General features: G+C 41.4%; 1 protein-coding gene and 1 long non-coding RNA gene across 2 annotated transcripts; one reads left to right on the top strand and one right to left on the bottom strand.

Annotated features, from left to right (window-relative positions):
* The first annotated feature begins 200 nt into the window (after nt 1–200).
* On the top strand, nt 201–1,550 carry LOC115591005 (P2X purinoceptor 7-like). The gene is made up of 2 exons (XM_030432566.1): nt 201–446; nt 1,077–1,550. The coding sequence occupies exons 1-2, from the start codon at nt 429–431 to the stop codon at nt 1,386–1,388; spliced, it is 330 nt and encodes a 109-aa protein (XP_030288426.1). The 5' UTR covers nt 201–428; the 3' UTR covers nt 1,389–1,550.
* Nucleotides 1,551–1,607: 57 nt separating this feature from the next.
* Nucleotides 1,608–3,413, bottom strand: LOC115591006 (uncharacterized). Its single transcript, XR_003985878.1, has 3 exons — nt 3,066–3,413; nt 1,833–1,962; nt 1,608–1,667 (listed from the first exon to the last, which is right to left on the bottom strand). It is a non-coding gene; the product is annotated as an uncharacterized LOC115591006 (long non-coding RNA).
* Nucleotides 3,414–25,513: the final 22,100 nt, after the last annotated feature.

Genomic DNA, 25,513 nt, shown 5'->3' with positions numbered 1-25,513 from the left:
CATGCATAATATCTGTGATATCTGTGAGAATGTAAATTCCTCTTCATGTCATTATAACCCCCCCCAAAAGAAATATTATTGGGGTTTCCGCAGTGAAGACCTCTCACTCCATGGTCAACTTGCAAAATAAAGGCACCAAAACTGCTTGGTTAGATTTAGGAAAAGACCATAGTTTGGTAAAAACAACGTATTCCTTAAAGGAACTTAGGGCAGGATCACGAAATAAGACTCAATAGCGACACGACGGCCGTTTGGGTAACTGCAGCCATCAGCCAAGCCGGCGCGGGAGCGCGCATGAACTCTTCACAGCAGTGCAGCTGATGCTGTGACACGGTTATTGTTTGCTCGCTGTTCACGCGACCGTTTACTGCAAGACTTCCTCGCATACCTCCGCGGAACTACCTTGGTAGCCTACATCAGCGAACAGCATGATGTCAAGAGACGAAGTAAGTAAACTAAGTGTTTATCTTAGTGCAGCTTTAGTATGTTTCTTTGACAACATTAGCGCATCAATTCAGCAAAACGACAGTTGTAATGTAAAGTACGCTTACCTTATACTGGCCAAATGGTTACTAAAGTTCAAATTTCACCAGCCACGGTGAATAACAAGCTAGCGATAACCATTGCTTTGTGATTGAAGCTAATGTGACTGCTAACAATGTTATGGTGTTTGACGAGCATTTGGCTTGTGGCTGCAGCTAATTTCTGACTGTGGTATTACCAACATAGCTAATATTTATAACATTGGATAAAGCTTGCTAACAAGCTGACATTAGTGTGCAGTCATTATCATGTAACAGCAATAGTATGATTCAATATCTCAAGCCACGTGTTATGTGCCAGTGCCAGTGAGATCATTTGTGAAATCATTTCCATTATAAGACAATATAAATGGTATGAATAGCACTGCGCCATATCAAAGTAAACACAAGGAAAACACAAATGTCATTATGTCATAACTGGTATTATACTAAGTTGAATCAGAATAAAAATAACATCAAATAAAATCAAAACATCACTTTGAGGATTACTAAAGTTATTCTTATTAGTATTGTTCTCAATGTTTTTTGTTTCAGGATTTGGAATTGACTCTGGAAGGAGTGGCACACATGGAGATGTACTGCCTGGATGAGGGTACGCTGCGTCTGGTTAGGATGACGTGGAACAACATCTTTGCTCTGGAGGACAGCCAAGATGTGGGCAGTGATAACCGAGAGTTTCGGTTTGCTTCCTACCGGCGATTTACGATCTGGCAGGATGGGCATCAGAGAAGAGGGAACTGTAGGCCGATACCAAGCTGCTGTGTTCTTCGTATCTGGTTAAACTTCCCTGACCCCTTTGCAAACTACACAGGTTACAAAGAAGCTCCATTTAGGGTGCCTGACTGATATTTTCTCCTGTTTTGTGTCCCTGTGACCACAATACCTAAAAAAACCCCATTTCTTAGCCAAAGATTACACTTTCATCCAAAAATAAAAACTATTTATGTACATTATGTATTTTTATATTTATTTTCAAAGTTTACAGTATTTTTCAAATTTGCAGTATGTACAAAGTTTTATTTTGTATTTTTTTTACATGTTTATTATAAAATAAATGTGTGGTAAACAAGACAGTCTTGTCTTCTCTCTTTTCTTGCTCACGTCTCTGGATCATGTAGCTGAGGCCTTTATGGAGAGAAGAGAACAGTAGCATTAGAACACATACCAATGCTCCATAATCAAATCTGGTAATTATTATGTTATATTATAACATTTTACAATGTTTTGTCTATATTCTGAAAAGATTGAAATTCCTAATGACCAAAACTTAGAAAGTGAAAACATACTAACCCCTCAGACACTGGTTCAATTGGTGATAATCGATGAGAAGAGTTTAGCAGCTATTCGCTTGCTGGGTGTTGATGTTCTCATCTCCTTACTTCCCCGAGTAGCAGCTTCAGGAGTCTGCTTCTTCTGATAGCTGGAAAACAGCAATATTTTAAAAAGTTAGAGTCTCAGTCAGCAAGCTGGCTGTGACTTTGCTACCTTGGTGTCTTTTCTCTTTGGTCAGAACAACTATGGCCATGCAATGTTTGCCTGTAACAATAATAATATCAAAATACATGCCTCAGTCAGTACTATTGTGTGTTTCACTTTTACAAACAATTTCTCCTGCTTTACTTACAACGTAATGTATAATGTCTGGAGCAATCTTGTGTGTATGGTACAACACAAGAAAAATAAAGGCTAAAAGCTCTATTGATGAATTGAGACCACTCCTTTAGCCCACCCACCCCAAAAGACTCAACCACACAGACGTGCTTCACAAGCAAGGTCGTAATAATAACAATAATAATAACTTTATCAGACCTGTAGACACGCACAATATAAATTATTATATAGCACCACCTGAGCTCGTTTACATTGTGCACTTCACGGTTAACTCTAAACTGCTTTTTATTCAGCTACATCACAACAGTATCATCAACTCGTCAACACAATAGCCCCCAAGCCATAGCCTGTAAATACCGCTACTGTACACCCCAAATACTGTATTTACCAGGGACAGGAACGAGAAGGGGGCCGGTGCTGTGTGTATGATATATTTCACTGTACAGATTGTAAAGCCCACTGAGGCAATGTGATTGTGATTTTGGGCTATATAAATAAAATTGATTTGATAGCTGTATCCCCTACACTCACGAAGCAGCCGGGAAACCGGCTCGCTGTGTGTAGCCAGCGGCTAATATGACTACACAGACCCAAACAAACCGTTAGCCTGTTGCTACAGCCAGCTGCTAACGTCACCTCCCAGATACAAGTTGGGCTTTCGGTCCCATATCTAAAAGGGCATATTTCTAACTATTTGGTTTCAGACTGAAGGACCCTGGAAAATGCGCAGTCTGTAACTTCTCACTGTTACAAGCAGTGGACTAAGTTACATGTTAGCGGCTAGCGCTACGTTAGCCACTAACGCTACGTTAGAAGCGGACGCTACTTTGCACTTTAGCTCACTCCGAGTCCTCTGTGATCTCATAAGATTTTCAAATCAAGCTCTATAAATGACCTGTAATGTATTCTTACCTGGTTACAAGGAAATTAGCCATGTCAGCATCCGTTTTCAGTCCCAGTTCAAGCTGAAGCTGCCTCCATGAGTCGAAGGCATATCCAATGTATATTCGCGTGCCAGCCCGGCTTTAGTCATAACTTCTTTTAGACTCACGACTTGCTACTGATAAAAACCTTCGTTTTCTTCTTCGTATTACTTTTTAGTGGACTTTGTGTGGTGGTGGGTCGTTTTCCGGCCGTAGCAGAGTCCATAACAACACAAACAGTATTTCCGGTCCACCGCGCTTGTCTTCTTCCGGTCTCCAAGCCGTCGAGGACGCGCATTCAGCGTCAAATAACGTCACGTCCGCAGGGCTGCGCGGGAAATTCGGACCCCGAATCGCAGTACATCATGCAGCACACAGCCTGTTCAAGGCAATGGGGAGATATGTGTGTGGGCTCATTCTTTTTGGTTTTGAACGCTTCATCACCCATTAGCATTAAAATACTTATAATGAATGTTAATTTTTTACAAATCCTGCCCTAAGTTCCTTTAAAGCAATCACCACTGCTCTGTAATGTTTAGGCAAAGATTAATGTTTCCTAGACTAGATTTGACTAGATTCACATGAAATTCAAACCCTGAAAAGAAAGCAAAAAGTCCTATGAAAAGTCAGGTCAGCATCACACATATGCAAATTCAACATCCACTTCCTGTTCACAGTTACATGCTTTCTTCTAGTAGATTGGCCTTGCTCTAACATGCATTCCTGGGAGTCTGGACTGGGCCCTGATAACTTGGAACTCCAACAAATGTGCTGAGGTGACACACTGTACACTGTACAAGAGTTTTTTCTACACATACCAAAATGTTCTCTATTGTTCGTCATCCTTTGCTTATTTTTTGTGAACCACTGAGTATGATTTGACCCATCAGTACTGTGTCATACCTTCAGATTTACCAAAAAGGACATGACCAAGTCGAGGTACACCAATACTACTGTACTTGATTTTTATTCTTTCAGCATCAGGGTTGGAAAACAAACCAAAAGAGAAGACTGTAAAAGACCATTTGTTCATTAATTCATAGTACACGTCATATTCTGAATCCTATTTATGTCATTCCTTGGATGGAACTACTATGTCTTTTTTTTTCATCCAAGCCCTGGAACAATTGCGTGAGCTCGGAGCCAAGCAATCTGTTGGTGTTCTTCAGTTATGGATGGCTGCATAACGACACTCTTCCTGCAACCGAAACAACTTTTTAATCAAGTTAACGTCTGTGCTAAATCATCTCTCTCTGGTGCCAAGTTGTTTTTCCCCTCTCCTCTCCGCTTTCTTCAGCCTTCTTCTCCGCTGTCGCCACACACGCACTGGCTTTCATCTTCTTCTTCCTCTTTTTTTTTCTTGGTATATTACCCAGTCCCTGCAAAAAAAAATAAAAATGGCTCAATTGTTTTAGCTGAAGACAGGGCCCATAAAGTGCCATTAAAGATGTATCACCGCGGCAGCTAATGTTTTCTTATCCATTGTCAAAGCACCTCCAGGACTAGGAGGCTAACACATTCTTTTCCAGGCCATTTGCAGTCCACCCTCTACCTCTTCCGCCTCCCTCTATACCACAGCCCCTTTCCTCCTCCTTCATCTACTCTCTCTTGGCCTCTCATGAGACTGGAGTGTCATGTATACGACTCCAGAATGAATCCATTCTAGGGGTAGCAGCCATATTCTTTTATCATTTTATCCTTCCAAAACGCGACTCTTTGTTGTGCTGTAAACGGTGTCTCTAGACTTGAATCCTGAGCTGCAATATATTCAGGTTGTGGGGAGTGAAGTTAAGAAATAGAGGCAGAGAGCAAGACAGGGAGAGGGAACAGGATAGAAGAGAAAAGGGGTAGGAGAGGGAAGAGAGTAGCTGGTGGAAGGACGGTTTCAGTTCTGTTTTCAGTCCCTGGCTCTTCTATAGGTTTGAGAAAATGAGAGATACTCCCAAACGTGCAGCGCTTCATCTCTACGACACACATGACTGATGCACTGAATCATTTCTCATCCTATCTCGTTCGCTCCAATGAGCTCTACAGTTTGTGGGCTGTGTGCTTCATCCTCAATTATATTTAACAGCTCAAAATAAAATCAGGGATTGAAGACAGGGTGCAGCAGGTGAGGGTCATGGCTCATCTACAGTAAGTTGTAATCATTCTACCAGCACGATTAATGGCTTTTAAAAAAAAGGTGCAGTAGAGACAGAGATCAGAGACACTTTCAGAAACAGTTTGAGTGGTTTGAACTTGATTTGGTACTAGTGTCCTTTCGTCATTACCAGTCTGATTCATATGGTAGACAAATGTTATTGGGTGGATTTTTCAGGGAGAGTCATTAAAAATGGTATGGTTATGGACATTTACTTCCACCACATTGTTTCTTCTAAATATGTTATAACCTCCACCAACAGGTTATTCTTTCACCCACGTCTGTGTGTTGGTTGGCTGGCTTGTCAGAATGATAAGACAAAAACTATAACATGGATTTTCACAAAACTTGGATGGTTAATGGGTCCCGGCCAAGAATAGGCCCCAGTAACTGCAGTTCAGGTGTTCAGGCTAACGTTATTAAAGTCTGTGCAAACATAATAAGCTAATTATATATATTCATAAACTGGTGAAACTCAATGCCATTTTTTAAATACATTCATTCTTTCATTCGAGTACTAGCCTTGATAAAAAAAATATTTTCGCTTCAAATCACTAATCAGATCTGAACTCATCACTTATCATAGTACTAGTAGAAGTATTCATTTTGGAGCGACGATTCTTTTTCATTGCCATGACGACATAAATTGAATTGAATGTGCATGATTCTTTCAGCAAATTTAGCCTGCTTTATAATAAGCACTTTTCCACTATAGGATATGAATACAAAACTATTGTTTTGGTCCATCAAAGGCACCTGACCTCGGTGGTCATTCTTTAGTAGGCATTGCCTTGAATAAAAAAAATGTTCCAGCTTCAACAAGGAAAATCAAGATCATCAAATAGTAACCTACAACAGAGACTTTAGCAGGAAATACATAATTAGCCCTCCAAAAATATCTGATGTGGTTTCAAAGCCAAATCCCTTTTCTCTGATGTACAGTCTCATTTGATATGTGCCTTATGGGGCGGAGAGGGGGAGTTTTAAAGAGCCTGACCTTCCTCGCGTAAAGGAAAAGTCCAGAAATCCAGAGCAAGTCAAACAGAAATCAAACCAGTAATCAACATGCGCTGATCACCAGGGATCAATTCTGCACAGGCCTGACTTGAGCCTGATGCCCCATGATTTGCAGCCACAGAGATTCAGCCATGAGCAGCAGCACATATCAGTGTGAAAGCTGATCTTCAGCCCATAAAGAAAAAGTGGTTTTAGAAGACATTACGTTGTGATACTGAACCTTTGTAGCATAGCCTCCCACAGTGAGAGCTGGACTCAGGACTTGTTGAAGGCCACTTTAGCCAGCCAGACACTTGAACCTTTCCAGCTGAAGGAGAACTCTCAAATCACACACACACACACACACACACACACACACACATACACAACCACATCAGTTGCGCTGAAACACATAAAGGACAGAAACTGTGGCTTTGAAGGTGGAGCACAGTGGGAGCATGTCAACAACAAGAACACAGGCTTTGATCCAAGTACTTTGTGCTTGCTCCCTTCCAATACTAAAACTACATAAAGATATCCATAAGTATGAATTTAAATGCAATCCTCCAATGACAATTTGTATATTTGTCGTAATATCATTATATTTCAGAAAATATTTGATATGTTGTAACAACATACTTGCACAAATAAGTCTACTTTATAGTTAGCTAACATTACCCTACTCTGTGTGTCTGTGTCTGTGTGCGTGTGTCTTTGACGACTGTTGTGTGAAACAGTATGTGTTATTATCATGTAATTTTCAAAATATTCTAAATGTTAAAAAGTCCAAAAAATAAAAAGAACAAAAAAATTAAATAACTCTTGTGCAGACCAAAATACAAAAACGAAAAATTAATTATTATGTTTAACATAAGTGACAAAAATGGTATAAAAGCACATTGATTCTAATACGGGTAATTTTTTACCCACTTATGGAACAGTGCAGGGTCCGATCACTCAAGCATCTCAGGGTTAAGGCTTTGTTCTCCGACAAATTGGAGCTAAATTACCAAGAGTGGGCGGACCAAACCCCACAACCCTGACAAGATACCGAGAACTAGTCCAATCAACACCCCCAATCTAGCCACCTCGAGTGATATCTGATGTGTGACAACTCTATAAGCCCACTGAGAGTTTCATCTTCCAAGGATAGAGGAAGTGTAGTTTGCACAAGGAGGAGCAAGTGCGGTCACTGAGGATTATTTTCTCAGTGTCATGTCTGTCCTAACCCTGTCTGTCTGATGCCATTATTCCCTACAGTATAGACCGCTGCTTTCACTTTCCACTATCCCCTCTGTTGCGTTGTAGCGACTCTTTTTCACTCTTTATTTGTGGCTTCTTTCTCTGCTGTCTGACATGGCAGCATAGATGCATCTTATTTCTGCATCCAACACCTAGTATCCGATTTTAAGATTAGACCTATCTCAGGAATGCATGATTTATAGTTTCTTGATAGCAAATACATCAATCAGTTCCACTCAGTATCCACCAAGGCATTGCACCTTCTTTTCTTCCCATCAGTTCCTTTCATCATCTTATATATATGTGTGTGAAAAGTATGGCGCTAAACTAAGTGGCTGCATTTAATTCACATCACTCTACAATCCCAGTAAGCCGAGCCACCGCGTAAACACGACATCATATGAGATGAGATGAGATACGGGGAGGCAAGCAAACTCACATGTATATCAGTCTTTATGGACATCTGAGCTGTGTTCTCTAATCTTGACAGAGATGAGACAAGATGTGGCTCCGCGCGGTTAATGGGTCAGCGGCCATCTGTACAAACAAGCCAATAGACAAACAAGCCATGAGGACAGGATGAAGGAAGGGAGAGATGAAAGCCGCAGGAGTCAAGAGAGAGGGGTCGAGGGGCGGTGAGGCCGCGAGACGGGAGATGATGAACCACTACAAAGGCAAAGAGAAATCAAAATGGAAATGAGGCGCCACCAAAGAGCACTCCGGTCTCCCACTAGACAAGTTTGAAAGCCTGGCAAGGGTGAAGGGAGGGAAGAGGGGGGAGGGGAGCGAGAGGCTGAGTTCAGCAGTCAGGTTTTCAACTTCAATTTCAATATGACTATTTATGACAAGTGCATAAATACGGACCCTGATGCTGATGACCTGCATCTTTTTTACAGAAATCTGCATGCAAAGGTAGATTTTTTTGGGCAAGAGACAAGATATCATGCTGCGTTCCAGACAACGTCAGAGATCAGAATTTCCTTTGACTTGAAGGCATTCCAAGTGCAACACTTCAAAATTATATCTCGCTGGCATGTGTGTACACAATCAAACCCTCAGCAGCACAGCCACCTCGCATTATGAATGGTGTGGAGGGAACCAACCCCACAATACATTTAATTTGGGGGCAGTTTTATACTTTTAAACATATCTAAACATGTCATTCACTAAACTAACACAAATATTGTGATCTTGAAGGACACCCTACCTCCTCCCCATCGTTGCTGCCCATTGTATGACGTCAGGTCAGTTGGGGTGGAAGAATGTGTCCCGAGTTTACAAGCAAAAATCCCAGCTTGGAGTAAAATTCCGTTGTACATAAGAATCAAATACATTCTGGTTTCTGTTAATAGTCTGAGTATATTGACAAAACGATCACATATGAGTGGGCTATGCATTGGCAGAGAAGCGAGAGATGCAATATCGGAACACGTGGTCTGTTTGACGATTAAGCTTTTTATTGGCATTTTTTAATTATAGCCAATGTTTTCCATAACTGCTTATAGCACTTTAAACAGGCACAAGGAAGAAACCCAAGCTGGCCGCTCTGAAACACTGGCCACAGTGCCAAGAGAATAACTCGTCATCAGAAGATAATTGGTTCGGAGATTGTGGTTGTGGTAGTTCAGACTGATAATACATTCAAGCACCTCTCTCAGGAGTTCAGAGGGGATTTACTTAGGACTAACTGAAAGGACTTAACATGCTGTTAATAGATGTATAGATGTATTCAGTACATATTAGCATTATTTCGAGTATTGGGATTGTCGTGAAGATTAAGTGGTTTCTGGTACTTAGGATCGTAGGAATAAACCCTGTGTGCATTTATTACACTCCATCCGCTCACAGTTGGGAATAATCTGCTGATCTACACTTCAGTTCCTTGCTGTGGTACTTCTCCTTCTACAGTGTGCAATGCTAAAACAAGACTGTAGTCTTTTTATGTGCTTATGCTTGTGATGCTCAAATCTGTTACCTTTCAGAGTAATTATTAAGGAGGATAAAAAAAAAAAGTCTGGAGTTTGCACTAAAAAGTTTGGGGGCGCTCCAGCCTCAACTGATCACCTGATAGTTAACTAACTGGATTCTGTGAGGCTCTGCACGCCCACGCTGGTGTTCCCTACTTGCTGATGAGACTTCTTCTGAGTTTGGTTGAACTTTTCTGGGTGTTTGCAGAGGTCACCAAGCTTCATATTCAGACTCATAAAAAAGTGTAGTTCGGCCAGCTCCACCAGCCACATCAACACGAACAGGAAAGTTAGTGAAATGGACAAGTATATATCTGTAAAGGTTTCGGTAGAAGAGAGCTGAACAAAACTGAAAACACCTCCATTGGTGTTGCATGGTCATGTTCATATTTACTTCAGTCAAGTACAAAGTGATAAATACCTCCTTTATGTGGAGAGGTGTTAATGATGTATGATTGAAAAAGGACCCATTAAGGACCCAAAATGGTACAAACAGTAATCATGCTACATGGATACTACCTTTCCAGTGTGCTTGCATGGACATTGAAAAAGGTGGAAGTATTTCTAACTAGTCAGAGCAATCAGAGCTGCAAACCAGTCAGGGTCCAGTCAGAGCTCTGACGCCCAGGCCACATACTCTGTGTGAGCGACATGTTGTGCCCTTTTCATTTTGGCACTCATGTTAACAGGTTAGAAAAGCCACACAACCCGTGGATTAGTGCGGCACATGCGCGCCTCATGCAGGATGCAGCGGCGCATGAGTTGCACTAATCCGCCATCTAAAGGTTCTGGGACTCGTCTATTTTTCCTCTCCGCAGAAACAGACCTGAGAAAACGATCTTTGGATAGTCAAATTATTGTCATATCAATGTTTTACAACAGTTTTTCTGTCAGCAATGCAGCCATCACGTGCCGCTCAGGCAAGCAATGTGACCCAGTCAGACAGAAACAGCAGGTGCAAAACAAACACTGTGGAAGTGCCCAAAGATTGTATGGATATTTATTCCCATAGCCTTAATTATGAGAGTGATTTGACTAACTCTTGAGACTAAAGACACCTAGCTGTTTCCATCTATTGTGGGTAATCTTTGATGCACTGTAATTAAAAAAAAGATATGTTTCTGGTGTAAACAGTTACTGTTACTTATTCCGTATGAAAGCAAGAGGTTGAAAATCTTAATGCCCAAATGTCTGAATCTTTTTTTAATCTTTTTCTTGCAAAAATTGCTATGTCGCTGGCCACTTTTTATCCCTTGAAGGTGGACTGTCCTCGCACTGCGAAGCACCTGATCTGGCCTCACACTGCTGGAAGATGCTCAGAGGTCTGTATCTGGTCTATAAAGCGAAACTCTCGCCAAAATGCAACCTAGGCTTTTTTAAGTGAATATCCCCCCATCAAACCTTCGTATAAAACCATAATTACGACAAAAGAGGCGCTTTTTTTTACCGTATTTCGTTTTCGGGTCAAACTCATTTTCAATGGGAGTGCTAAGGGCACTTTATCGAAAGCATCAAAATAGCTATTTTTAAAACACTAAGAAGGCTCGACACAACATGAAACTTTGCTTGTAGTATCACCAGGATCTCTACACATGAACATGAGCATTGAGAACATTGTTTGTGTATGCAGAGTTTACTAAAAAGAAAGTTTTTGAACAACTCACATTAGCAGTTGCTTGTTCCGGTAGCCGCCATCCTGCAAGCCAGAAGTATCAACCCGATTGCGACGTAACTTGGAGGAGAGTTGTGTGGAACGCCACTGTCTTCCAGGAACAACGCTATGCGATATCTCACGTGACTTTTCTGGCTTTTTATTTTAGTATTGTTTCTTGTATGAGGCTCCTTTTTTAACTTAATGGTCAATACTGTTTTTCGATAACGACAAAACAACTAATTATCCGTGCATTTATATGGAACTAAGCTTTAGGAGTGGTCCACCTCAACTCTCATCCATGTTAAGTCGCATTTGGAGATCGATACTTCTGACTAGCAGGACGGCGGCGAGCAGAGGAAACATCTGCTAATGTGAGTAGTTCAAAAACATTCTTTTTAGTAAACTCTCTGTGGATAAACAATGTTCTCAATGCTCGTGTTCATGTGTAGAGACCCTGGTGATACTACGAGCCAAGTTTCATGTTGTGTCGAACCTTCTTAGTGTTTTAAAAATAGCAATTTTGATGCTAGCATAAAAGTGCCTGTAACACTCCCATTGAAAATGAGTTTGACTCGAAAACGAAAATACGGTAAATCTTAAAAGTGGCTTTTCGTCGTAATTATGCTTCTACACGAAGGTTTGACTCAGGTACAGTCGCCATTTTGGCGAGAGTTTCACTTTAACTATTGTTCAGTAGTTGATAACTGATTATATCCAAGGTTAAAATTGCATTTCTGAACACTACTTGGGTAAATTAACGCATTTGGCTCGAATGAATGAAGGTGAAATGTGTTGTTCCTTAGCCCAGCTATGTGATTTTAGGTTACCTAGAAAAACCCCCCATAGATGTGTTATTTTGTCAAGCAAGAATAGCTCTACCATTATATAAAGCTTTCCAATTTATTTCAAATGTCTGTGCCATCATATTGCAAAAGAAGTTGTCAGAACAAAGTTTTGAAATTGAAAATATGGATTATAAGCTCGAGACCGGAAAAAGTCAGAAATATTCAGAAAAAGCACATGTGAGACGGCGCATGATGAAATGTGGTTTTGAAAAGAGGAAAAGTCAGAAATGTAATAAAGAAGAAGAGGAGGAGGAGGAGGAAGGAGGTGAGAGGGGAAGCACATCAAGAAGAGAGTTTTAGGTCCAACTACCAATAAAAAAACTTGTAAATTAGGGCAAGAGGGAGGAAGGTGTGGCAGATAACAAATGGGAGATGTGTGCAGAAGCAGAAAATGAGGGCAGTTAGCAGCAAAACAGCGAACGATCAAACAAAAAAAGAGACAAAGGAGGAAACAAGAAAGGGAGTGTGGTTGAGAGAGTGTGAGGAAGGGAGAGAGAGAGGAAATGAGACACTGATGGAGTCAGACAGAAGGGAGTGCTGCTGGGAGACACTGAGGCAGGATGCCAATATGATGTCTTCATCTCTCTGTTAGCGTCATGTCAAGCGTATGGCAGCAGATGACCGGGACAGGCAGGGGGCAGGTGAGAAGCCTCACGCAGGGAGTATCAGTGCTCTCTCATTCACTTCTTTAATACTCACTTGATATTTTCACCTTCATCATGACCACTCACATTGCTTGTCCTCAAGTCTCTTCTTGTTCAAGTGCGTTTTTAAAGTCTGTGTAAAGCAAATTCAGCCATTTTCTTCTGAACACTACATTAAAAAGGTCATACATGTATTTCCTTAAAACATGTAAAAAGCCATTCAACCATTTAGAATTTAATTTTGGAGCTAGGCTCACAAACTGTGTTTCAAAATTTCTGTGTTCAGGATTTAATGGGCAGGTCAGAAATCATGGCCGCGTTACGATGATGATTTGCATAAACCCGGCCCTGCTGCAGAAGCGGTATAAATACATTCAGCGCATTAGCTTCGGGGATTTTTCCGCCCGCTCTCGAGTCTTGGATAGCCTCTCTTAGAATAGTTTGCAGCTAGCTAACCAGCTAAACAGTCATGTCTCCTCCACATCGCCCGTGCATCTTTCCTGGATGCCACAGTGTGCAGGGTAACAGCGCTGTTAGCTTATTTAAGTTTCCTAAGGAGGACAACGTGAGGAAACGGTGGATCGATTTTGTCAAGAGGAGCTACTGTGGAGAGTTTAAAATCACCACCATCACCCGTCTCTGCTGTGTCCACTTTACCCCTGATAGTTACAGCAACTGTCACCAGGTAAAGTCTGGATATCTGAAGAGTCCATTGACGCTGGTCAGTGGGGCTGAACCGACCCTCTCCGTCCCCGGCTTGCATCCTCCCATCCCGCCGACAGCGCATGCTCTTATCTACGCCGCCGGCATTATGTGCCCGCCAGAGAGTGTAAGTAGAGTTTAGATTCTCTGCCCGAGCCCGACCCTGACCCGACCGGCAATATCCTCAGGCCGGGTCGGGCCGGACCTTGATCAAGCATTTGTGTGTGTGTGTTTTTTTTTTAATAATTCAAAATAATGACTGTATTTCCAGCTACAAAAGGCACATCTTTCTCCTCCCTCCATGTTGTTTGTGCCGCTGCGTGGTTTTACACGTGAGTGAGTGTCCTCGTGCTGAAAACGTGACTTCTCGCGCATGTGACGTCACTCCCCGAGATGCAAGAAGAAAGCAAAAATATATATTTTTACTAAGGAAAATGAAAAAAATAATAGTAACGCACAGTGATTTAAATAAGTAACTCTAATCTGATTAGTGGTTTGGAAATATTACCGCTTTAGGTTACTCCTCACTGAAATAAGTGGTCAGACTAGAGCAACGTGTTGCCGGCATCACTGCACGGGCTCGGGTCGGGTTGGGTCGGGCTTGATTTTTTTTGGGCCAGATCTCAGCTTTAAGTGTAAGTGTGTGCTTATATTGCACATTTGGGCAATTAAATGCATTTTGCTGAAGGTGCAAATCCTGAAAGTGATTTTACATCATGCATCCTGTCATGCCCATGTAATGTTAGCAAATGTTATTGCATTTATCATGACATGATTTGGCCTCATTCCCTGAGTCCATCTGACAGCACAATGATAATCTACAGGTAATATTTTATGTGCACCAATATAGCTACGACAAGTAATTATATGTAGACTGGGGTTTTACGTTTGTGTGTAATGTAAAACATGGACTGTGAGGAACGAGGCTGAGCACTATCAGTGTCTGACTCAGAGTCAGTTTCTGGCTCTGATGGCTCAAACAGGTCGGGCTGGGTCCCTCCGATGATGCTGCTAGCTTCCATTGTTACTGTAGGTTACGTCCTTGTACAGTACACGGAGGAGGCTCCCCTCCCGGGCGTGGGCGTGGTTCCAGCGCCTCTATCTGACACGTTACACAGCAGAGAGAAGTGCTTGTTTTTCCATGATTTTGAGACCTAATTTTATATACTTGGCAATTTTTTTAATCTTTCAAATTTGGCTCAGTGGTCAATGACACATGTTTCTGTGGTGTGAAAAACTCATAACACAAATTTATTTCTGCTTTACACGGACTTTAACTCTCCATGGTAGGATAATTGGAGGGGTTTTTCCTCTATGTTGGGTTTCAGCACAAATAAACTGATTTGATTTAGTTTGGCTCTTTTTAGCATTTCTGCCTCATTTGAAAATCGAGAGTGCAGAAAGGTCAGACATCAGCCCAGAACATTATGCATCAGCCATCTCAAAGGCATCAATAAAATGTAATTATACTTCTATATATTCTAATTAAATATATTTAAAAAATTAAAAAGTAGTCCTGCTCTGTGTAACAAGACTTGCGTTTGGTGCGTCACCCGGCAAAATCACAGCGAACATGTCTGACATATGAAGTTATTTCAAACTTAATATGAGTGAACAAGTTTTTTTTTTATTGACAGTAAAGATGATAATGTGAAAAGTCCTCAGTGATCAGACTCGATCACATCATCGTAACTTATTTGACAGGCAGGGAATGTGTCGTGTTGGACACCGTAGAACTACATTATGGGATTTGTAGGCGACAGTTTTTCAGGCTTAACTCTTAGTTGTCACGGTTCGAGTTGTCGATTGGTAATTTCCTGTTTTATTTTGTAGAATGTTTTACTTTCCACTTCCTGTCTTTTTCTACTTTCCTGCCCTTTTTTCCCTGCTCACCTGCATTCCGTTCAATCCCATGTATTTAAGCCTGTGTTTTACCCTCACACTTTATTAGTTCACCTGTGCTTCTCTGTCCTGTCTTCCCATCTTGTTTTACCTATGTTTGCTGCCAGTGTCTCCTGTGTCTCTACCCTGGTCCTCATGTGTTCCTTGTCTTTCCTTATTTGTTCCATATGGCTCTCCAGTCTTTGTCCTCAGTTTTTGCACTCTTTTTTTCTTTTCTTTTTTCTTTTCCAGGCTTTTTGTTACATAGACTTTGTTGCATCTCTGTGCACTATATGTTATACTATAGGGTATGTGGGTCCTTGGCAAAAAGTGTGTGTTTTGATGATTTCATATGACACAGATATAACATTTTTTTTTTCTTTTAAACTTTTTCTTTATTCGTATAAAATCCTGCAAAACGTAGTATCCTGTATATCAATGTATAGTTACCAACTTATATATTGCAATATGAGTTTTCTGCACTGTTCTTCATGATCTCGTTCTTTACCCAAGAATAGCGGGCACCTTAAACACACAACACTTGTAGGTTACATGAGGTCTTTCTGAAATAAAACTCCAGATATCATTGTGATCTTTAATGTTTTGCTCCTCTCTTTTCCTCAATCTATGCTACAGATTGCCTGTTTCAATGTCTATATTTGACTTTGGTTGAGAATATTTGCTCCATCAGTAATATTTTTGGTATTACAAAAATTCAATAATGATCAGCTATGAAACTTAAATGCTCCAGGGACCTGTAACCAGCAAACTTCTATTCACTTTGATTTTAAAACCCTACTGTGGAATATGTTGTACCCGTAACACTCCTACAAACAGAATAAATTGAATCCAAATATATTTTTTATACGTGCCCAGGGACCTTTGAATGAATTTGCCTCTTTGCAGTTGCTGATATGGAGAAAAGAGGGAGGAAAAAGCCTTAATGTCAGTGGTAACAGCATATCCCCAGGGCAGCAAATGATAGAGATTGACTGCCCCTGAACTTAAATGGAGGTGTGTGTGCTCAAGACTGACAATGTGTGAAGCATCATAGTAAGCCCATGAAAACCGTTCTTGTTTGCCTGTGTGTGTGTGTGTGTGTGTGTTTGTGTGTGTGTGTATGGGAGGGTATGAGCACACCATTATTCCTTTTCATTCCACATGTCAAAGTCAGCACCTGAGGGTGACACAGAGGATGGATGAAGGAACAGAAGAGGGGTGGGATGGTGGGGCTGTTGGGTCGCAAGCTCATTAACAATAGCCTATAATGAGGCAGTTTCATTTGTTCACACTTGTGTCTATTATCTCTCAACTTATTAGACACTGGGGCATGTAGATGGAGATGCCCCATCCTACAGTAAAACAGAGAGTTATCAGGTATCGATGGAGACAGCTGGGTTCATGTGAGGTTGCGCTGACAGCTGACAGTAAGAAATCAAAGTGCCAAGCACGTATAAAATGTAAGGGTACTGAGCGCATATGAAATAGGCAGGAGTATTAACTGCGATGAATGTACTGAGAAATGTGTCACGGTGACCCGGCTGCAAAGACATATTGACAACTTGTTGTTAGTTCATTCTAGCGTACATGTTGACAGGCGGTTTTGAAGTTAAGTTTCTCCCCACATGTAAAATCTCATGTTTGATTTCCTATAACATTCTGTTTGTGCAGTAATTACATTTGTTCTACAGGGAGGTGTCTATAAAGATAAAGTTGGCCTCAAGAGAATTTTAAGTTTGTGGTATTGTGCGTATGGGAAGAAAAGTGTAGATGAGTACCACACCATATAATTGTGTCACAATGTCACTCCCCACAACCTCAAATAACAAACAGGGATCGCTGTTGAATCATGCGAGAGAGAGAGGCAGTGGCCAACAGCAACGGAAAGTTCCATTAAAAAGGATTTTTTTCCGGAACCTTTTAATGCAACAAATTATTCAGTTTAAACAACAAAATAGAATCTATTAGCAGGACCCCATTTGCCAGTGCCTTCCAAAAGGAATACAAAATAAAAGCTTTTTCTGCTCTTTCAGAACTGAGGGTTCTAAGATTGGCTTGGATTGTACACAAAAACTACAAACACCTTGTTAGGAGACCTTGTGTCAGATTTAAAAGAAGGATTCATGGTTAAAAGAAACCAATGTTGCTAGGAAACTGAAGTGAACAGCAGTCATCCATGTCAAAGTCCAAAGTTCTTTGTCACTTGATCATGAAAAATAAAAAAATGTAAAAAAAAATGTTGTTTGGGTTTTTTTGCTGGAAAACTGATGCTGAAATTTTTCTCAGAAAACTAAAAACTAAAAAATTCTTGTAACCTGGGTTTGATGTCGGTTGGTATGTCATAGTACCAAGGGGTCTCTGCTCCTAAAACAGCCAGTTTCTGATATCCACTGTTTGCAGTATGTTGACCTTTGCTAATTTTTGAAAAGCAGACCCCAAGACAGCTAAAGCTTGCGAACATAATTAATTCAGAGTGCAATCAAGCAATGCCAATACATTTATTATAATGAAATTAGTTTTTATAATTAATTGAAAGACAGTTATACAGCTGACTTCCTGGCAAGAAAGGACATGCTAGCCATAGCTAAACAGCTGTAGCCTACTACTTTAAGGTAAATACACCTGGAGTGTGTAGTTTACTGACAGATCAGCCACACACTCTAAGTGGTGACTAAGAATTTTGTCGTATGGTTTTGCGGGGGACCTCAGGGGCAGTGGGTCATACAGAGACAACTCAAATTGAACAGGCTTACCTCAAGAGATCAACACAGGAGCAAGTAGTCTTGAGCACCCAAATGGAGGAGCTCACTTTAACCCATCTGTGTGCTACCACAAAATGACACCATATCTATAGTGGCCCTCCATCCGTTAAAGCCATGCATATGTCAGGAGCTAAAGGGGCTGTATGTTACACTTAATCTGCTTGGTGTCTAAAATAAACCACTGTTTGCTGACACACTATGGGCAGTGATTATATGCCATGTTTTGTGTTGTAGCCTGTTGTGCTTTGCAACCCAAAGCATTGATATTTGACGAGTTGGGAATAGGACTGAAGACTAGAAAACCGTCACAAGTTCACGGCCCTCTTTCAAAAGTTAGTCCATCTAATAGCAAATGGCTACTAGCTGTCAAATAACGTCAGGTCCTAACATCACTGAAGCCACAGGATTCCTCTTTTTCTAAATTGCCGACATTATTACCTCAGTTGGCTACAATTACAAATGCCTTAAACACAAACAGTCTCTGGTGGAAGAAAACCCAGGTCACCATTAAACACTACAAAGACTCGTCAATGATTGTATTCATCATGCTCACAAAACTGTGAAGTCGCCATGTGAGAACACTGTTCTGAGCGAGTGTTAACACAGCAGGGGGCAGGAGAAATGAAAGTCTTGCTCAGAATGAGCCTGTCACTTACATGTTTGCCTTGAGCCCATGTTTCTCAGCCCAGCAGCGTCCGTGGGCTATGAAGAGAAGCCCTACATGCACTGGTAGGAGTTCTGTGATGTTGTAGGAGAGTTATCACATCAAAGTCCCGCATATGGACAGAAGAGCCAATGCAAAAGTACAGTATATCTCTGTCTCATTCATGTCTTTTTTTTGCACTCGTATATGTGTTCTGAAGCGTTTCAGTGTAAAATAAAGATTGCTTCACATCTGTGAGTGGACGCCATTTACTCCCCATCCCCACACATGTACTGACGTGACGCCTCCCATGGTATCACACGTCATACATTATATACAGCACGAGCTGTTTACCAGGGAAACGGCACGTATTTAAGATGCCAGTGCTAATATTAGCGTGTCGGCTGAGCGATACAGATGCCTTGCAGGAAGTGTTACTTCTCACTCTCCAAGCCTCCTCTACAAAAAGATGGCAAGGATATGAGCGCCTCGCTCAAGTACGCATTTGCATAGTGATCCTATTAATCTGATTTTCCTCTGGCTGCTATTGTGTTTCCTTTTTATAAAAGTGGTTCTAAAATCCAAACATTTATCCCAGCAGTCCCTCAGGGCACCTTGAGTCTTCTCAGGAGTCTAACAGACCCACTTGAACCTATGGCTTGTGTGTTTTCTTCCTTCAGCTCTTTCTAGTATTATTCCAATATAGAAGGTTTTTTTATTTTTTTTTTTTTTTGCAGATCTACACACTCTATGATTCACATCTTTCATCTCTTCTCTGATCTATCTGTCTTGATCTCTCTTATCTTCTGTTTACTTTATTATTGGACAGGATTAACTGAACCGCTGGTAATGGTTTGCCGATATGATACATTCAGCAGTTTTATTTCACGTTGTAATTTGAGTGCCGTTGCAAAAATAATGAAATTATGCTGATGTATGCGACAGTATAAAGTGAAGAGATATGGAATCCGCTGGCAAACCGACTGAGAAAAAGGCTCCGCTTTGAAGTGAGTGGCTATGGTGTCGAGGTGGATGGAGCTATCAAAAAAAAAGTGACACATCAAAGAAAAATGCATGCATCCAATTGGGACTTATCCTATTGCGCATGCACACAAACACACTCAAATTATCCTCAATGTAAAGTCACACACGCAGCTGCACAAAAACACGTGCAGAAACAGAAATCCTATTCTCTAAATCCTGTTTTATAACCCAAAAGCACCACCTCATCTAACAGCGTGCACGCGTATTACAGAAATGCAAAATGTATACATCGACATAACAATGACAGCTATTTTTCAGTGCATTAAACTATAATGAATTCACTATGTGTCACTCTAGAAATAAAGCCTCTATGCTCCCTTATCTTAAAGTGATGATGCAAAAAAAACTTGGTAAAGTATAATGCCTTGTCTGGTTGAATAAATACTGCTTGGCACGGTTGATGCTGTGCAATTAGATTGTGAAAAGTGGGCACTGTGTGTGGACACTCTTTTCTATAAACAGAAGTTTAGTTTCTGTTCTCTCTGCAGTGAGAAGCCACAAGGAACTAATCTTTCCAAATACTAATCAGTTTGAGAATTATTGTGTCGAGCTTTCAGAACAGAAAAACACTTTCTGTTTTTTTCTTTAATTCTTGGGTACAATTTTCCCAACACCCAATTTATTCCATCACACGCACCCATGCACAATGTTAAGCATGTCCCCCACGTTTCAAACAGGCCAAGGTCACCCAATTGGCGGTCTGGCACTTCTGTCGCTGTCACAGATCAGGATTGTCTTACATCTGTCAACGTGCGCGTCCACCTATTAGGATGCATGTGTCCGCTTGTTGCAAATCTGAACACACATAACGGTGCAGTGTAGCTGAGCTCGGGTCACACCCACTTGTGCCTATTGGGTTTCAGGTTAAAGCAGGGAGAGTGCTCAATTAAGAATGCCAGATCATCGATTAGGACAGGAAACTAAACCGTCACACATACACAGGGGAGGGGTTGTGTGTGTGTGTGTGTGTGTGTGTGTGTGTGTGCTACATACATACACTCACCTGCAGACAGTCTCCAAGCCCTCAGGAATTTGTGAATGATGTTGCTCTAAATACAAAGTTTTATATTGTAAGCATTATTGGATTTTTTTCACTTTACCAATACTGTTAGATAAATGTACATTTTGGTATTATACAACCTTTTTCAGGGGATGCGCATGTTATGTAATTCCATCTATTTAAACCCATTGCTACAGTACTCAGTGATCATTTCAAACACATTCTGAGCTCTGACCACATTGTGTTTAGACATAGTCACAAAGCAAAAAAATAGCATCAGCATTTCCCTACCATTAACTTACTTTGTAACCAAACGTATCATGCCTGAACATTAAAAGTCTTAGTTTCTACCCCAAAATTGTTAGATATTTGTATAACATTTGTGTCAATGCTTTGTTGGACCCCGACAATTTTTCCGGTTGGCTTCAGATGGGTGAAGACAATCATATGTGTCACCTGCTGCTACAATCAACAAAATCGTAAATCAGAGTAAATGTTGGGAAAGTGCGTTCTGCAGACCATGGATATCTTGCAACTTTAGGTTACTTGTACTCCTATGCTAATCATGTGCTTAGTTTAGGTACAATAACCAAAAAGATCATGCTTTGGCTTAAAATAACTGCTTTGGTTGTAACAAACATGGCTAAAGATGTCCGAAGATCTGCTCAAAACGCCCTTTTTTGCAGTACAAACACGGCATTAGATTTCCTGACTTCTTGTCAAAAATATTGTTTTTTTGTCCCAACAAATGCAGCTAGAAATTGTCTGGAGGTCTCCTTGAAAATATCCAGGGGTTTCACACTTACAAATGTTATAACAGAGTTCCGAACTGTCGTCACTGGCTTGTCATAAACATGTCATAAACATGTAAAGTGAATGTGATATGACACGTGCAGATGTGAACACATCAGTGGTTTGTAGGAATGTTAGCCGCTGACTTTCAAAGATTCAGTGCCACAATTATAAAGAGCAGTTGCAGTTTTTTTTGCACTTTTTCTCCACGTGTGCCATCATTTATTAGGAGATTAATATACTGTTTCTTCGCCGTATGAAAACATCAAATGCCCGACACCTATAAACATAACATTATGCTCGCTCTTCAGCGCAGGTAGCAGCAGTAGCTCTATCAGTGTCAGAGACTTAGTACTTGGAAGAGCAACTGACACACACTGCTTCACTGTCCTCACCAGGGGGTGGGGTTGGGTAACAAACAAGTGTTCAGACTGTACTGAATGGCCCGTCAGAGCTGTGGCACATGAAAGTGCCGCCTGTGTCGGTAGACTGTGGCATGAAGGGTGAAGTTGTGCATGACCCTCTCACAGTGGATTCTGCCTTTCGCTTGAAGGCATTCTACTAAGGAGTGATGCAGGGAAGCTCGATGGGTGCATGAACTGTGAGGGTGCCAGGATGTGATAATAAGGAGTGCCTGAAAATATGTTGCTGTCCCAGAACTGGATTTGGAGCCTGGTGTATGTGTGTGTTGGTGTGCATGTGTGTGTGTGTGCTTTCCATGGACAGACACATGCACACATGCACACACATGCTTGTGTATGCATATGCATGACACCACCACCTGGCTGTGTGAATGAGTGTTTTGTGTGTGCGTCACAGTCGTGTAGCGCCATTCTTCTGAGCAACACATATGCCAGTGTGTTCAGTCCAGCGGCCAGAGTGGCAGCTCTGAGGTTTGGGCTGAGCAGCGGGCATCGTGCCCTTCATGGTCATGACAGATGGAGCCAGTAGAGACGCAAGGCTATTACAGAGGACAGGGAGGGAGGGCTGGGGAGAATGGAAGGAGTAGAAATGAGTTAGGGAGAGGGAGAACCGAGGGTAGGAAAAGTGGAAAAAAGAGTATGATTGAAAAGGGGAGAAAAAGATTGAGAAGAGGGTGAGAGCAAATTAGCACAGGATTGCGAGGGAGTGCCGAAAAAGTAGGCACGAAGCTGAAACAATCAGGCCGACAAGAAGAAAGGCTAAAGAAATAATGAGAGGGGAAACAGTGAAGTAAAGAGAAGCAGGAGTCAGTGAAGGGGGTGCTTGACAAAAGGTTGCTCTAAAGATGGCTTTTCGAAATGACCCACTGGTTCTCAAAGCCTTCTGAGATGCATGCTGTTTTGGCAAGTTGAATCCCGGACAGTCACACGCAGTTGTTTGTCGCACCAGCCACCTCTGCTCTGAGCTGATTAGTCTGCAGAAGTGGTCTGCCTCCCACTGCCAAGCAAATGGAATGACAGAGAAATAATTACTTTCTGCTTAGTCTAATAAGCAAAAAAAGGAATACAGATGGAAGCAGAGGGAAAGTCGGGTAATTTGGGCCTAAAGTCAAGGGCACAGGCAGGCATACGGGCCAATAAATCTGGATCTGAGAGCATTTAGACCAATCACATCATATTATGAACAATAGCTGGTTGGGCCCATTAACAAGATGGCATATCATTACGGCTGCCCATTGAGGACAAATTGGAAGAACTGCCAACACTCACTATGACGAAACAGTAGTAGTGCAACTGGCAAAGAAAATACACCTCAGTCAAGAAAACATAGAAACTACAAACTTTAAAGTGAAAACTGAAGAACCCAAACGTGCATTATATTACTTCTCAGGGTGTAAATTGATATTGGCTTTGTCTTTTCAGTCACCTGTTAAACTTGTGTTTTTATCATAGGCTGTATAAAACAGGGAAAAAAGTCTTTGTAAAGTCACCCATGGGATCTGATGAGCCTTTGTGAAGTACAAAAATGGGCAGGGGGGGGGGGACGACATGGGTGGAGCAGAGGCAGGCTGAATGAAGCCTGGTTGCCAAATAGTTAACCAAAAAGCTTTGGTGGCTAAACTAACCCAACTGCTACAGTTTCACAGCATTAAGTGCAGTAATAATTTGCTTATATAAAATATGTTTAATTACCAGTTTTTGTTGTTTTAATCCCAGAAGAAAGTAGCCACATGTACAAACTCTCTCTTACACTCTTCAAACCACATCAGGCTGCCTTTGGATATCTCCACTGTTATTTTCTCGTCCCCGTTTGCTCACTTAAACCCCCAAGCTTCCATTTTTCTGTGGCCTTTGTCCTCCCCGTACAAATGCAGCATGCACAACCTCATCCTCTCCCCTCACCACTTCTAACCAGATCAGTGTTTCTGTGCCATGACCTGTTTACCCTCAATGCCTCTCAACCCTAACAGCTTACCTACTCAGGGTGGAAAGCCACTGAACCCTATTGCCCCAAGCTTTGCACATCACCCAGCATTTCAGCAAGGATTAATGTCACAGTCAAAGCAATGGCCACCACTTCCAAAACAGAGAACAACATAACATAGTACGTTCCAGTTGGAAAGCTTTAAACCTTACAGAAACATCCACCACTATGTTGGTCATGTGACACCTGTATGTCTTTTTGCCAGGAGGTCCATTTAGACTTCTCATGCACAGCATTTAATATAATAGATTTAGGCACCAGACCACTTAGTAAGGTTCAAGTAAACATCAGTCCAAAGACAGTCAACCTTGTAAAATCGCCACCTCCCTTCCCTCCACCTTCTCCTCTGATAGTCCTGATACTGATATAATGTCAACCTCTGCTACAAATGTACATGCCAGACTTATGTGTGGTTTGCAGAAACATTAACTGCTTACGTTATATCCCGGTGACTGGGTTGCCAGAAAATACTTAAATGAGGAAAGAGCTTCTCTTCGACAAGGAAAACCTTGTTTTTTAAAGTAATTTTGATGTAAGGCACCCCTTTTCCGTTTGAGTGTTTTTTGTTTTTTTGTTGTTACTTAAGATCTGCTTGATATATTTTCTATGTCACGATAAGATCACTTTTCATTTACTATTTGTATTTTCAACATTTTCTATGTAATGACATTTAAGTGTGTGAATAAGTGGTTTAACTTAATGTTAATGGTAATTTATTAGGTGCTTCTGGATTGATTGGACTGACATTTCATATATAATAAGAGTGCTTTTACAAGGTGAATTATAGATATGTTGAATGCTGTCCCTCACCTGCTGATTCCAAAATGAATTAAAAGATGTGCAGTTTTTTGTTTATAATGAAACGACCCCTTTTCCCTTTAGAATGACCTTCCAAGGACCTGTTATGTTCCAGCGCTGTGACTTTTTCTTATCCTTTCTGGGTCTGTCATCATGTCAGCCACAGTGCAAGGTTTCCTGTCAGTATGGCATAATGACTCTTTTATCTATTCATCTTTTTATTTATTTATGATGATGACAGGGTTCTGGCACATGCTCAGCATGCTCCAAAATCGTAAGGGGACTAATTAGTTGGCATTTTTGTAGGGGGCTGAGACCATCGCACACCCTCCAGTTTGGTTTAAATTCAGGTAATGACTATCAGAGTGTGTGTGTGTGTGTGTGTGTGTGTGTGTGTGTGTGTGGCACTGGTGAGGGCTGAGTGCCACCCGTCTGCCAGGCACTGCTGTGAAGGGGGCATGTTTAAAACCTGGCAAACCAGCCTCGTCACCTGGCACCCTGGTCCCTCACCGGCCTCAAGGTCATCAAGCTTGGCATACTGTGTGGAAAGGCTGGAGGGGAGAATTTGAGAGGCATCCCTTAACAGTCGTGATGGGCTGCCATGTTGTAGCAGGGGTCCCTCTTCGCCTGCAGCGATCAAAATCCTAACATTTACACACACACACAGCTTCAGCATTCTCCTTGAACGGGCTGACGTCACTCCCTTTCCTAGAATAAAAGAGACAGTCATTCAAATAAGCGGTGTGAGGTTATTTGATGCACATTGACAGTGAATCTCCCCACTGATGTCAATGTCAGACACGACTGCATAATCAAACAATGCAATTTCGAGGAGATTAGAAGGAAGCAATAGATTTAAACCTTACTTTAGTCTGTCTGGAATCCAGTTCTACATGAGGTTAATGAGGAGGATGCTTG

Source organism: Sparus aurata, chromosome 11 (assembly GCF_900880675.1).
Source record: "Sparus aurata chromosome 11, fSpaAur1.1, whole genome shotgun sequence".
NCBI lineage: Eukaryota > Metazoa > Chordata > Actinopteri > Spariformes > Sparidae > Sparus > Sparus aurata.
This window is presented reverse-complemented; position numbering and strand designations above follow the sequence as displayed.